Source organism: Macrobrachium rosenbergii, chromosome 48, assembly GCF_040412425.1.
Source record: "Macrobrachium rosenbergii isolate ZJJX-2024 chromosome 48, ASM4041242v1, whole genome shotgun sequence".
Classification (NCBI taxonomy): Eukaryota; Metazoa; Arthropoda; class Malacostraca; order Decapoda; family Palaemonidae; genus Macrobrachium; species Macrobrachium rosenbergii.
In genome coordinates, this window is record NC_089788.1 from 74,617,234 (window position 1) to 74,631,709 (window position 14,476).

Consider the following 14,476-nt stretch of genomic DNA (forward strand, 5'->3'; position numbering starts at 1 on the left):
TTGCTCTTTTTTGTTCCTTCTTATCTAATCCATTTATCTATTTTTTTTAAATAGGAATTTTCATCCATTACTCTCAAACATAAATCTATATTATCCTTGTTCTTCCACCTACTCTGTAACAACACATAACGTAGCTAGTTTTTCTTTCCTATATATATACTGTATATGCAGAATCTACTGGTCACTTTTACCAGACACATATGTAATTAGCGAAGTTACCACTGGCTGGCTATTAAATTACATACTGTATATATATATATATATATATATATATATATATATATATATATATATATATATATATATATATATATATATATATATATTTACATACAATAATATATATATATATATATATATATATATATATATATATATATATATATATATATATATATATATATATATATATATATACGGATGAAAAAAAAGGATGGTGATCTGAGTAACTGCACGTTTTCGCCTTCTTCGTCTTCATCTAATCAAAGTTAAGGAAATAACTTCAGTCTGACTCAGCCTGGAGTTTTTTTTTTATTATTTGACTTAGTGTAATTGTCTAGCACCGAAATTACCCTTCTATTGTGTTTCGAAATTTGTCTTTATAAAAATAACAATTTTAATGAAGGTTTTGGTCATATTTCTCACTAAATTTCACTTAATTTAATTTAAGAATTTAATTATTTATATAAATAAATTATTATAAATCTATAAATGAATGATTTTCTCATTAAATTAGGTTAAAAGTCATTAATTAAACCAATAATCTCGCAAGAAACGTTTCCGCGTCAACGCAACCAAACTGTACCGAACGAAAGACGCCATGTTGCTGTCCGGGAGAACAGCCCCGACTAATGTTGACATTTGTCCCATTCATTTAGGGGGTTTTGGGGCACAGAGCCATACAACAATATGGCAGTGTACTTGTGTTGTTTCCGTCAGCTGTGTGGGTCGTCGCCCCACGCCAGCGTGCCCGTGAGAACCACTCCGACGGTCATACTCGACACCGGGTATATGGGTAAGATTAATCGACCGTTGGAAATAAGGGGATTTCTTCTGTGCCCCGTTTCACGATTGGTATTGGGGTATGTGTGGTGATGGGGTAAAAGACCTTGCCCGGTTTCTGGGTATGAGTATTTGGTGTAGATTAAATAGGATGCGCTACTTAGGGTTGGGTATCTGTGGAGGTCAAGGCCAGGCTTATACCGAGATGAAATCACATGCTTAGGTTAGGGTAGAACTGAGTTATATTTACACGGCGGGTATTTAGCGAGAAATGGCAGCTTCTTATAGTATTTTGGGTGCTTATTAACAATTTAACGTTAATTTTTGGCGGTCGGGTGTAATTAACTTACAATTTACCTTTGGACTCTACCCTAAGGTAAAGGGGACCCCGATGGGAATCCGGGGTTTCCACACGCGATCTTCGCGAGACAGAGCACCGGTACGTTTGTTTCGAACGGTTCATATCCCGTCTGGCAAGTGCAATAACTTGTTAACGTATGGGTAACTCTCCCCCACCCGGGCCAGTACTAAACGCGGCGAAGGGACATTCCATTTGGCCGACAACAAACAAATGCACCGCCAGTGTCAGAAGCCCTAAAAGTGTCGAAAAAACCAGTTTCCAAGGTACTGCTGCACTTGTGAAGATCGTGTATGGAAGCCCCTTGTTGGATGGACTTCAGGGGTTAATTACAGGTTAATTACAGCCGACCCCAAAAAAATAAAGTTAAATTGTAAATAAGCAACCAAAATACTCTAACAAACTGCCATTTCTCGCTAAATACCCGCGGAGTATCTATTACTTAGAAATACCTGGGATAGTGCCGTCAGTGCACCTCACTTGGTGCACTGTAGGCATTCTTAAGTTTCTTTGCAGCGTCCCTTTGGACCCTAGCTGCAACCCCTTTCATTCCTTTTACTGTACTTCCTTTCATATTCTCTTTCTTCCATTTTACTTTCCACTCTCTCCTAACAATTGTTCCATAGTGCGGCTGCGAGGTTTTCCTCCTGTTACGCCTTTGAAATCTTTTTACTCCCAATTTCCCTTTAGCACTGAATGACCTCATCATAGGTCCCAGAGCTGGGCCTTTGGCCTAAATTTTATATTCTGTTTTCTTTTTCTAAACTGGATGGGGGACAGTTACCAAGGTAAAATTTTACTTTAAACCGTCATCTCATTTTGGACGTGAAAATGTCTTTTATCTTGTTTTAATTTGTGCCTAAAAGTTTCTGTGTTTCTTTCTTTCGCTGCAAAGTTTTATTTTAATAACAACACCATTCCCATGAGTGCCATGTTTAGTACCAGTCCCAGTGGAATGAATGGTAAAACATAAACAAAAGACAGTAAATATCTTGGTAACAGTGAATTTGTAATAGGTTTGAGCATATCATACTAATCAAGTTAAGAAAACTAGAGATCACAGCATAAAAACTTTAATATCAAGTAACATTTGAAAGCAGAATAATAAATAAAAATGCATGAACTCCCCCAGAGTAGGATAAACAACAGGACTAAATGAAACTAGAGATGTGCTTCCTGCTAGTATTTGCGGGCGGGTGTGGTACGCATCCCCCCACGGATACAAGGAGACAACTGTATTACAAAATTTCTAGTGTTGTAAAGCTATGATTATTATTATTGTCTCATTTATTTATGTTATTTGGCAGGTCATGAAGTCGTTATTGTGAAGAATGGCATTCGTATCTGTGGAACAGGAGGTGCCCTTGGTAACATTCCCATTTTACAGAATAAAGCATACTTTGAAGTGAAACTTCAGCAGTCAGGTTTGTTTTGCAAGAGTTGATATTCTGCGTCAATTTCCGTTGTTTCTAGTATCTATTTATCTGACATCCTGTACCATTAATATATCAGTAAGATACTCTGTAAAATCTGTTCTTCTGGAAATATTAATCTGTGTTTATGACCTTTTCTTCTGTGTCAAGAATATTAGCTTCTATATAAGTACAAGGGAAGTGAGATATGTTGTAGTTATAAATTTAGAAATAGTAAGGGAAAGCATTAATGTTTTGAAACTACCAGGAGATGTTTGTGTGAGAGAGGATTTTCAAGAGCGCTGCAAAAGTTATTATCACTCCAGGAAAGTTTTTTCTTGCATACAGGTATCTGGGGCGTTGGCATTGCAACAAGGAATACCAATTTAAACAAGGTTCCTTTGGGAGAGGATGCGCACTCTTGGGTCTTGTGCTCTGATGGCAGCGTTCGACATAATGGGGAGGAGAAATACAAAATCCCAAATATTCCACAGGAAGGAGACATATTGGTGAGTTATTACTAAAATATTGAACTATGTTGACTGATTCATAGTTGAGGAAATTTTATTGTTACAAAGTATTACTTTAACGTCACTACACTAAGTGGTTATCCAGACTTGAATAAAAATAACTAATGAGGTAGTTTTTAGTGGTTTAAGTTATACTGAGCACCTAAAACTGGAAGCAACCCCTTACTTATCCACGTTTACTACCTAGCTCTCCTTCAAACAGTTTGAGACAGTGATAGGTATCATGTATTTAGTGAGATGTGTTTTTCACAGTATGTAGTCAAGAGTTTTAAGTTTTTTAATGTATACATTTCTATAGTTACAGTAGAAAATTTTATTGTTTTTTAATTTTTCAAGACATCGGAGATCATCAGTTCATCCTATAATACAGAGGGTGAAACCTAGAAAAGTCGATGGGAAGTGGTAAAAGTGAACAATCTTGGAATAATAAAAAAAAAAAAATCCCGTTCCTATCGTTTCATGAGGAACTGAAGTATCTGCTAAATTTCTAACATCACCCAGCTTTTCTCTTTTGTATGATAACCAGTCTGTTGCAGAAGCGTTGGTTCATGTGAAATCTCCATAGTGTGAGATTTTCAAATATTTTTATGAGAAGTGTGATTTTATGTTTTTCAGTAGATGTGTAATTAGTTCCAAGTTGTGTTTGGCTATATTTACAGATATTGATAATGTTATGGTCAAGGCAAGAGTATCCATTTTAAGGATGGTGCAAGCCAAGTCATTTATATTGCTAGCTATAACTTAGGGGATGGAGGTTTAGCTTAAAGGACTGTTTCCTTGACAGCCAGTGTAGACCACTTAGTGTTCCAAAACAAATGGATTTGTAAGATAGCAGTTATGGGACGGCAGGATGACCAAGGATAAGAAATGTGGCCAAAGATGTGATGATCACTGGGCACAGGAGGTATCAGTACTTGTCAGACCCATTCAGGTTTCAGGTCGTTATGGTCATCCTCCTATCTTTTTACCTCAGAGACAATATCGCTGGTGACTTTACATGAGTAATTCAGGAGGTAGTGTACAGGCAGCGTTTTGCGTCTAGTTGTGCTAGCTAGTGATTTGCAAAGTTCACAGAATAACAGTATTTAGTAAGTGAACAGGCTCGAATTAGAATATGCATTATGTTATCAACAAGAGAGAGTGATTTGAAATGAAAAGGGAGTCAAAATTTCATTCACTTTACTAATATGTTCCTTTCTTCCAGGGTGTAAGCTATGACCATGTGGAACTTAACTTCTACATTAATGGAAAACCCACAAATACTCCAGTTACAAGCTTTAAAGGAACAGTTTATCCAGTTTTATACGGTGAGCAGGCAATTTGTAGAAGGACAGTTCACTACTTATTTTTTATCCTTTCTTGCATCAGCCTCCAGTGTTGTGCTAGTTGCTTGGGAGATGGTCCTGAGTAACCACACAGAAGGATTCCTTTACTAGCTTGTATCACTTAGCTTAGTTTAAAGCTGTGTGATAGTATGAGCATAAATTACGAACCGATAAAACTCGTATTTTATTCATTTTGGTTTTTAATGTAAATAATTATACCTGTAGTATCTGTTCTGTTATAACTTCTTCAGTTAACATTTGCAATTTTTTCTAGTGCACAAAGCCTCCATTATTACATATTAAAATGTAGTGTAGTGGCCATTATTTTACATTAGTGATAAAATGGAATATTTAATAACAGCAGCTTTTAAGTGTAGGAAGAATTATTATAACTTGAATTTGATACTTGGATGAAATAATAAATTCTTTTATTTTACATACCACGTTAATTCTGTATGGTCCAACACCGTAACATGCTTTACACTCTGTAAAACATACACAATTACATAGCCAAGCTTTAACTAGTTTCATGAGCTACAGCAATGAAGGTAGTTTCCACTCCTCATCTAAAAGTGAAACTAGGCTAATTCATTAAGAGAAGAACCAAGAATCTGAAACACCTGTTTCATTTTACGTAACTGAACAGCAAGAATTTTGTCATGCTTCAAAACTCATCTCTGTAAGATAGTTAATCTTTGCCTTACAAAAAGGTTTAGGTTTCAGTGACTCGTGTTTTGGATACTTCTCTGAATAAACAAATTTTAAAAAATGATGGGATTCCAAATGTATCCTCATCACTTTTATTGACATACCGGTTGTCTAGCTGGGTTTTCAATGGTGCTAAGAAAACTACTAAATGTAATCGCCAAGTTCACATTGTGTAAAAGTCAGCCTGTCTCCCTGAATTTAGTTTATGACCACATTTTTTGACTGGACTTATTTTACTAATATATGGCAATTCCCAGCAAATGTAAAATTGACAAAGAATTGTATGTCAATTTAATTTAATTTAATTTTTACATAGGCATCCTAGAGAAATGAAAGAAAATAGATTACTGTATTATAGTCTCTGAACCAACTTACTCATTCTGAAGACCTTTATATTTGACATTTCATAAACAGATATCCTGCCTTTACCAATAACTGACTGACCTTCTGTTTAATTTTCAGTGGATGATGGTGCAATTATGGATGTTATATTCGACAATTTCAGCCACGGGCCTCCCTCCGGCTACGACTCCATTATGGTTGAGAAATCTCTACTAGAAAACGATTAGGTTCATTATGGAATTATAATCCCCCCCAATCATGTCTTCGAATTTGTTTCTAATAAATATCTACTGTATGTACTATGTATAAGAGAACCCCATTTTATAAGGGAGTAGGGTAATCTGGAAAGTTTTATATGTAGAGGTATTTATTAATCAATTGCCGCTCTGCATTTTTGTTCGTTTCTACAATAACCACGCTAACTGGAACTGTGTGCCCATGTTTTATAGTTTCTCAGTTGCTCTGTTAAGCGTATTACATAAGCTTTAAAACTGACTGGTTGTAATCTCGATATTACAAAGGTATGATTTCGTTTGATTTGGTTGTGCCGTCTGGTGGGTTTAATGGAATTTGGTCACATTACATTATCACAAAGATGATTCATTTATAATATCAGGGCATCTTTCCATATCTAGAAGTGCAGTGCATTTACACAAATAAGTTTATATGTATGAATATATAAATGTACATACTATATATTAGCAGACTTGTGTAGAGTATACATTTATATATAATTTATTAGCAAGGAGAAAGGGGAAGATACAGCAATTTTACATGAATGAAATCCTTTAACAGTATATTCTAGTATGTTACATGATAACAGAAGGGAAAGTAAAGTAATCAAGAGTATTGTGCACGTGTTTAAGGATTTTAATTGTATTTGGTTTGGCTGCTTGAGTATATATACATATATTTATCCAATAAATGATTAACCAGCTTCCAGGAATGAAACGGTAACATTCTCCAGTCTCTGAGTCTACTACAGCATCATTATTTGACACATTGAGACCAGTGAAAAAATGGAAAGAATGAATGAGTATCAGCAACTGCTTCTGCATGGCTCCCACTGCAACGCAAGTTATCTGCCACACCAGTTTACAGTACAGCATATCATTACTGAACTACTTGTATGAATTTGAGTTGACTATGTGTGATAAATTGCAGATGAATAAGAGGAATTGTTTTGTAGCTTCAGGCCTATTACTTGTAGGTGGTGCCAGACCCAGTACACCGAACTTCACTGACCTTGTGGATTGGTGGAAATTGTGCAATGACTTTAAAATGGATCAAATGTTTTACGGATGACAAGTACAGCAGCCTTGAATGTCTGGTATGTAAATGCTAAACCTTGTACCTTCGAATATATCTTTTCCTTGTTAATATAGTTATTCACAAGAAACCTGTTATGTTTATAGGTTCAAAGCTACTCATTAAGCATAAAAATGTGTTTCTCAGGCAAGAGCTGTGAACAATAGTGTATTTGTACTGGTGAATATAGAATTGAACAAAACAACCCCAGTTACATTTAAATTTCAGTATGTTATAACCTTTGCCTCATATGGGCAATGTGAATTTGAACAAATACAATCAAAGAAAACCACTTTATTCTGGACTGTCACAAGGTAGTAGTCTAACAGTCTGTTGCAGGGTGATGTATTTTATTGAAATGTTACAAAATCCATATCAGAACCAAAGCTGTCTATATAAGTACAGGAAAGGCGTGGTGGTTTGGATGAGTCATATGGCAAAAGAATGTTAAAACCTCGAAATTTTGAAAAGTATCCGTGCTTGATGTGCTGGATTTACGGTGAATTTATTTTTTATTTGATGTGTATGTGTGTATGAATGTGTAACTCTCTCTTCCAAAAAATCAGATACATTTTTTTTGTCTGCCCAACTTGGGATATGCAATCACACTCCTCTGTCACAAGTGCTAGTGTTTAATCTGGCTGATTAACCCAAGATCAGACACATAGATAGTTGGGGAAGTTCGTATCATGTGAGTTTGTACCATTTTGATGTTGGAATATCAGTATTGGTGGAAAGAATAAAATAATTGTAATGATTACCATACAGATACTTAGGCAATATGTAATGGATGTATAGCCTCCGTTTACACAGGTACTCTTCATTATGCTTGAAAAATGAAGTACATGTTTGCAATGCAGAAATGAAGATCAGTAGACATGTACTGTACTTAGATGAATGGATGGTAATTTTTTCTTTTTTCATTTTACCAAGTCAAGGGTTTACATATAACCTTAACGAGTAAAAAAAAAAAACAAAAAACAAAATTGTAATGTTGAATTATCTGCTACTGTAATATTGATGTTTGTTGCTAAGCATTTTGTATTAATTTGTTAAGCAATTCTTTCAAATTTAATTTTGTAATGAAGCATGGTGTCTGTATCTGCGTTTAAAGCTAATCCAGATACAGTGTTGGGACTGACATGAATTCATAGATTACTTTCCATGTGTTTGGAATAGCGATCCAAGTTAGCACCCATTGGTAAGACTTAAGTTACATACTGCGTAGCCATTTTCTATTTTGTAGCGTATTTGTTAGGTAACAAGTTGTACCAGTATGCAATTTTTATGAATAAACATTATCACAAACTTTATTCCCAAGGGTAGTATGTTAGACAAGAGAATTCTTGCTGTAAATTGGCCGTGGATATTCTAAGTAAGAATTGTTTTGCACATGAAACCAGGGAACATTTTCTTTGAAAATCATATAAAGGTTATGAAGTAGGGATAACATTATTTTCTCTTTACAAATTCCCGAAGTGATAAGTTGATACCTATGTACCTGTTTTATTATTCCATGTTGTTTTTGTGCTGTGTTGGTCCTGAGAAAAAAGCCAATAAATGTTATACAGAAGTTGAAGGTAGAATAAGGATGATAATCTCAGTGGCTGTGGTTGTTCACACTTGTAAGGCAACATTCATCAACTTGACTGTGAAAATCTTATCTGGTTAACCCAACCTTGAAGATTGTTTAGTTCTCAAGCCTATAATTGTGTCATTGCCAAGTAGAGAGAGAATTTCACTTGGTCGAAACCAAACCGTACATTACTGTGGCCATTGATTCAGTTTTTGCTTCCCAAAAATGTTGTACAGTACTTTTCATTTTTTAACAATCAAATATGTATGACATCAGCTTCTCCCCAGAGTTATACTCCATGTTACTATTCATGTAGTGAATCTGTGTCTGGTACAGTTTCCTGTGATGTATTATGAAGTTCTGTCCCAGGTTGAAAGTTACAGATTGAGGTCAGGGGTCAAGCCAGCTATTAGGATAAGAAGTGTGTTGATGACAAATTAACTTTTAATTAATCTCAATATCCAGTAGTTTTAAGGCGTTCATTTTCAGTTTTGTTTCAGTGAAATGTGTTTTCAAGCTTAGTTTTGCCTTATTTATGCACAGGATGTTTTGGGCATTTTGCAATATTTTTTCTACCTAGTACATTAATCAGTAGTAGGCCATTTATTAAACATTGAGAGCTTCTGTGCTTTCAGAAACTTCTTTTATATGCTCTAAAGTATTAGTTCCTAAAATATTAGCCGACTTTCGTACCAGCTTTGGTGTTTTATGTTTACTTAAAAACTAGGAATCTGTGTCCTTAGGTGTCCATTTCAGAAAACCAAGTTTCTTGTTACATGTTGTCATAGCCTGAATTATGAAACGATAATCGATACCAAAGAAATTAATAATCTCATCCATTGCCATTTTCTCCAAATAAATTTTCTTTTATTGCATGACTTTATTAGTCTAGCTAAAGTTTTCATTTAGTTCAGATGACCACATTTCGAAAAGGTTTATGCAGTTTCCAGAATTTTTACTGTTGTGTATTTTCACAAGTTAGTTTTCCTTCTCCATACTGAGTATGTGTTGGAATACATAGAGAATTTTTGTTAAATAGTGCCTCATTTATTGAAGTTCTATCGGTACCTGTGTTTTGGACTAATATATAGCGGCTGTTTTGCTTTGCAGTAGCAGAGTAAGAGAGAGAGGGACAGAGAGAGACAGAACGGTTCAAAACCCTTGGCAAGAACCAGATAGAAAAGGTTTGGAAATTCTAAACAACCCACACTTGATGGGTGAAAACTTTCTGAGAAACGAATGACTTCATAGTATTTACTGATGTCTTGGTGGTTTCATTGGTAGTTGCCATGATATATAAATGCACTGTTGTCTAATTATTCATCTGATTATAGATCTATATAACTTCATGATTAACCAGTGGACAAAACAAAAAGGTAATGCTGTATTGTCTGTTCTCAATAAATGTGACTGTTTGTAAATAATGTGTAAATTACCTACGACATTGTTTTTCTTTTGCAAGGCGCAAGAGGATTGCCATTTCATCTTCCACAGGATGTACTACAGTAGTAATGTTTTGTAAGAATAATACTGTACAAGTATTAACAACTTATTGCTGAATGTCTCTTTGGAGTACTGCTTGCTGTTTAGAAATGTTTAGATGGCATACCTTTCCAAATGCAAAATCATGTGTAGAACAGAGGCATGTACTGTAGTGCACGTACAAGAAAATTGTTTAAGTCTTGGAATTAACAGCCATAGTTACTGAAAATGTCATGAAAAAAACTCTTAATGTTCCTTAGAAAAGAAATTTATTACCAATATTTGTTACCAATACAAATGAATACTTTACATTGTACTATCAGCTGATCCTTTTCCACAGCACTTTAAAAAAAAAATTGTCTTCCACAGTGCTTATCTTTCCTCCCAAAGTTCAGTCATGGAAGACACCACACCACAGTATTATGACTTTTTTTATATGGAAGCTTGTTTTTTCACTCTGTAATACATGTACCTATTAATGTAGGCTTTTGTATATCAACTTTGGTGAAAAAATATAACTTCTACACAGTAAAATATTTTGTATTCAAAAGCATTTCTCAATTATATGCACTTATAAAAGCTAAAGTATTCCCACAATTCTTCATTTAACTGACTTGGTACAATTTTAGACAACATAAATGTAAACATTCTTGCAACTACAGTCTCCCAATACTTTAAGAAAACCACAGGAGAATATTACTTTGACACACTAAATAGGTCTTATGATCATTATGATACACTGAGTACACTGAAAATAAAAAAACCATGCCAAAATCACTATAAAGAACACATTAACAGTAAAGTTTAAAGATCACCAGTTGATCTCTCACCTTACAAAATTTGAAAGTAAGTTCTTATAATTTTCAGTAATAAAATTCATCATATCTAAGCTTCTAACGAAACACACCCCATGAGTATAAAACGATCACCATCTATGTGAAGCTACTGCATCATTGGCTGTTGTTTCTGGAGCTGGCTTTGTTGCCAAACTTGCATGTGTTTGCTTCTGGTGTTTTCTAGCTCGTTGACCAGTCTTTTTGTGTGGTCTAGTCGATGCATTGCCATTTGTAGGGTCTTCTGGGAATTATAGCTAGATCCTTCGTGAGCCTGACCTGGAAACCATGAAATCCATCATTAACATATTCTAACCATTACGGAAATATGAAGCATTTATCAAATGAAGTGCAGTCTTATGGTGCCTTCATCAGTTGCAAACTAGAATAAAAATACACTTCAGTATTAATGAATTGCATACCTGTTGATACTTGTGTGAGGTAATTGATCTGCTTCGCTAGTTCAGTTTCAACGTTAGCTAGAGTCTGCTTGAACTGATTTACATGTGCCTCTACTTGCTTGTTTGCTGGCTTGTCTTTTCCGAGTTCCGTCAAAGCTTGACCTGGAAAACAATTGGTATACAGTAATAAAGACAGCTGTTTATCCATAAGTTTTCCTTATGTAACAAATAGAAAGTAGTCTACATGTAATTATAATAAACTACATTTAAACTTCACTTCATCCACCCTGTGGCCTGCCTATCTCATCTGTAGAGTGGTCAGAGATTCAGGGCAATAAGTAATATACTTAGGGTTGTGACTTGCTGCCTCATTCCCCCCCCCCCAACATTAGTATTTTTAGCTAAACTACACAAGTAGCAAAATGCGGCACTTGGCAAGCTAACATCACTAAATTCTAAGTTATGTATAATTGCTCAAAGTAAATGTGAGGATAAGTTTATGGATGGAATATAGAGAGTCACTAGAGGATAGAAAACAGCCTCAGAACTGACACAGATAGCAAGAAATTTGAAAATTCTATGATCACCAATGTTTTGGGAGACATGACACTGAGGAATGGCAGCAGCTCAAGGTAAAAATACTGAAAATATAAAATTATGAAAAATTTTGAGTATCAAATTTTAGTTTTAAATATGCCTTAACTGAAGATATCACTTGACAATACGATTGGAATCTCAAACCACTGCAAAAGATGACAAAATAAGACTTGTAAAACAGTAGTTTTGAATCTTAATTGGGCGAATCTAAGCCAATGGAAAAATTAGAGAGGTCACTTATAACCTGATTTGACTTTTACTTGGTCTGAATCACACAAAGTATATTCTGACATTCGTAATGAACACAAAACCTTATCACTTCAATCAGTTGACATTTGACTAACGTACAAGTGAAAGAAAGGTCAATCAACCTTTAGCTACTCTGCTGCTTGTCACTGACAACATTCAGTTGACAGACACAAACAGATTCAATGTTTTATGATGTTTTCAAAGAAATGGTCGGTAACTAATCTGAAAATACTGATTTGCTTTTTCATAATTTGCCCTACATTTTCAGCAAGACAGTTAAAATTCAATCAAAGTTCAGTAATAAAATTCTGAGGATTAATATTAAGGTAAAACTGATGACTACTACCGCAGCCTGGTTCCTGCCAATCGCTGACCAGAGTATTTACCACTTTTTGTTTATGTTTACATTTGTGATATTTACCATCTTTTGTTATTGTTCTTACATTCATTCCCAAAGGGGTGGTAATGAACACAGCACCCATTTTGCATGTAAACTGGTAGTTATCGAACTAAAGGGAAGCAGTATTAGCCTGCATTTTTACCACTATCTAAGCCATGCTTACTTTATCTCAACCCCAAATTAGCCTATCAAGCCAAAGGGCCAACTGAATTTCAAGGATACAGTACCCTCAAAGTTGTTACTTTAATGCCACTTCTAAATACTGGAGTTAAACTATTTTTTTTCCTAAGTGTCATTAATGTGCTTAATATGAAAACCATACTAAAAGCTATGGTGAATTTACAATTATTGAGATATTTACTGTCTTCTTTTACTTCCCATTCATAACTGGAATTCTTATTGAACAATCATTCATGCGATTGGCCTGGTATTAAAATAAAAATTTACAGCAAAACTGAAGACTACTACTGTACCACAGCCTGGTTCCCGCCAGTCACCAACTGGAATATTTATTGCTTTTTGTTTATATTTATGTCTTATGTTTATGATATTTATCTTCTTTTGTTCATGTTTTTACGTTCATCCTCAAGGGGCTCGTACCAAACAAGAACAACATTTTACCTGTAAATTGCTAGTCTAGGATACTTGACGAGCTACGCAAAAGGGATGAGGTAGTAGTCTGCAATATTACAACCTAACTTACATTTACTGGTAATGGGGCCAGATGCCTAACCTTGGTTACGTTAGGATAAACCCCTAATCTAGGTTAGGTTATCAATCGTAACAATAGAGCAGTCTACCCCCCCTACATCTAGTGCTTCCCTGAAATGCAGTCGCTCCTAGGGCTCTTTATCCTTGAAATATGCAGGCCATTAATACGCTACAGGTTAATTAAGGTACAGGAAAGCCCTAGCCTGTAATAACCCACCCATAAGGGGCTAGATTACCGTAGGCTTTATTAAGACTTCAAATAGTTATTTCAGCTCGTATGGCAATACCCTACAGTTCAATTTGTTAATGAAACTTCAATCTCTTGACAGGTATCCCTGAAAATGTTATTTTTTCGTTATTTTAACAATTAAACGTCGAGTGAAAAGTGGCAATATAGATCACCCAATCTATACTTTTGTCTATACGAGGTTATACTTAGCATACCAGCGGTCTGTAAAACGGTGGCTATATCCTTTTCTATGTTTTCCAGAGCTTGCAGTCTGTCCATTGGTGATGAAACGGCCATTTTCCCTCTATTTCCACTCGGAGATTAACGCTCGTAACAAATAATTGAACTGTGATAAGCAATAATAGACCGTGACACTACAGGCAAGGCAAAATGTACACAAACAGAAAGAAGGAGAGAGCTTCTTCTTCTTCTTTGTTTCCAACTGTTGGATTCTTATAACTGAAGGACCATTATTCGTTTTCAATAGGAAATCATAAATGGTTACTCTTTTATTGCGCTCGTTTCCTTATCGATTTATTGATACGTGAATGACTTTAACTGGTGGAAAGATTAACGGCTAATCTCAGAAACTAGTGAAAAGTTAGGTAATTGAGAATCACGTTTAATTTTGCCGACATTGATACTAATATTCTCCATTGGGTATTCTTCTGTATATAATACTCAAAGCTATTTATTCTTCACTGAAACTCGGGCAATATATTGTCTTCAGTTCTGGGTGCTGGTGCAAATTAACCTGATTTTTAATTGCATTAAAAAAATAATAGTTGCATTTTTACCTGCTATCCTCCACTAGTATTCAATTCTTGAGCTGAAATAAATACTGCCTATTGTTTCTGTAATTTTCCAGGCTAAACAACCCATCGTCACATCTTTGTAACTTAAATTCGGCATAAAATTATATAGGTTCAAATTTTATTCAGACTATGATGATACAAGTTTTCTGACTGAAACTTATGATAATATTTGACAAAGAAAGATGGAGTTTTCACATT

General features: G+C 35.0%; 2 protein-coding genes across 2 annotated transcripts; one reads left to right on the forward strand and one right to left on the reverse strand.

Annotated features, from left to right (window-relative positions):
* Positions 1-787: 787 nt before the first annotated feature.
* Positions 788-9,982, forward strand: LOC136831569 (SPRY domain-containing protein 7). The gene is made up of 5 exons (XM_067092166.1): positions 788-1,015; positions 2,668-2,784; positions 3,121-3,281; positions 4,507-4,609; positions 5,798-9,982. Exons 1-5 carry the CDS (start codon positions 910-912, stop codon positions 5,902-5,904), a joined length of 594 nt encoding a protein of 197 aa, XP_066948267.1. The 5' UTR covers positions 788-909; the 3' UTR covers positions 5,905-9,982.
* Positions 9,983-10,293: 311 nt separating this feature from the next.
* On the reverse strand, positions 10,294-13,907 carry MED11 (mediator complex subunit 11). The gene is made up of 3 exons (XM_067092167.1): positions 13,679-13,907; positions 11,299-11,439; positions 10,294-11,155 (listed from the first exon to the last, which is right to left on the reverse strand). The coding sequence occupies exons 1-3, from the start codon at positions 13,758-13,760 to the stop codon at positions 10,986-10,988; spliced, it is 393 nt and encodes a 130-aa protein (XP_066948268.1). The 5' UTR covers positions 13,761-13,907; the 3' UTR covers positions 10,294-10,985.
* Between the last annotated feature and the right edge of the window lie 569 nt (positions 13,908-14,476).

Excerpts from the sequence above, each read along its gene's own strand:
- MED11 (XM_067092167.1), bottom strand. The coding sequence starts at position 13,760 with ATGGCCGTTTCATCACCAATGGACAGACTGCAAGCTCTGGAAAACATA. Across the intron at positions 11,440-13,678 it reads CACCGTTTTACAGACCGCTG|GTCAAGCTTTGACGGAACTC; the intron begins GTATGCTAAGTA and ends ATTGTTTTCCAG. Across the intron at positions 11,156-11,298 it reads CCTCACACAAGTATCAACAG|GTCAGGCTCACGAAGGATCT; the intron begins GTATGCAATTCA and ends CATGGTTTCCAG.
- LOC136831569 (XM_067092166.1), top strand. The coding sequence starts at position 910 with ATGGCAGTGTACTTGTGTTGTTTCCGTCAGCTGTGTGGGTCGTCGCCC. Across the intron at positions 1,016-2,667 it reads ACTCGACACCGGGTATATGG|GTCATGAAGTCGTTATTGTG; the intron begins GTAAGATTAATC and ends GTTATTTGGCAG. Across the intron at positions 2,785-3,120 it reads AGTGAAACTTCAGCAGTCAG|GTATCTGGGGCGTTGGCATT; the intron begins GTTTGTTTTGCA and ends TCTTGCATACAG.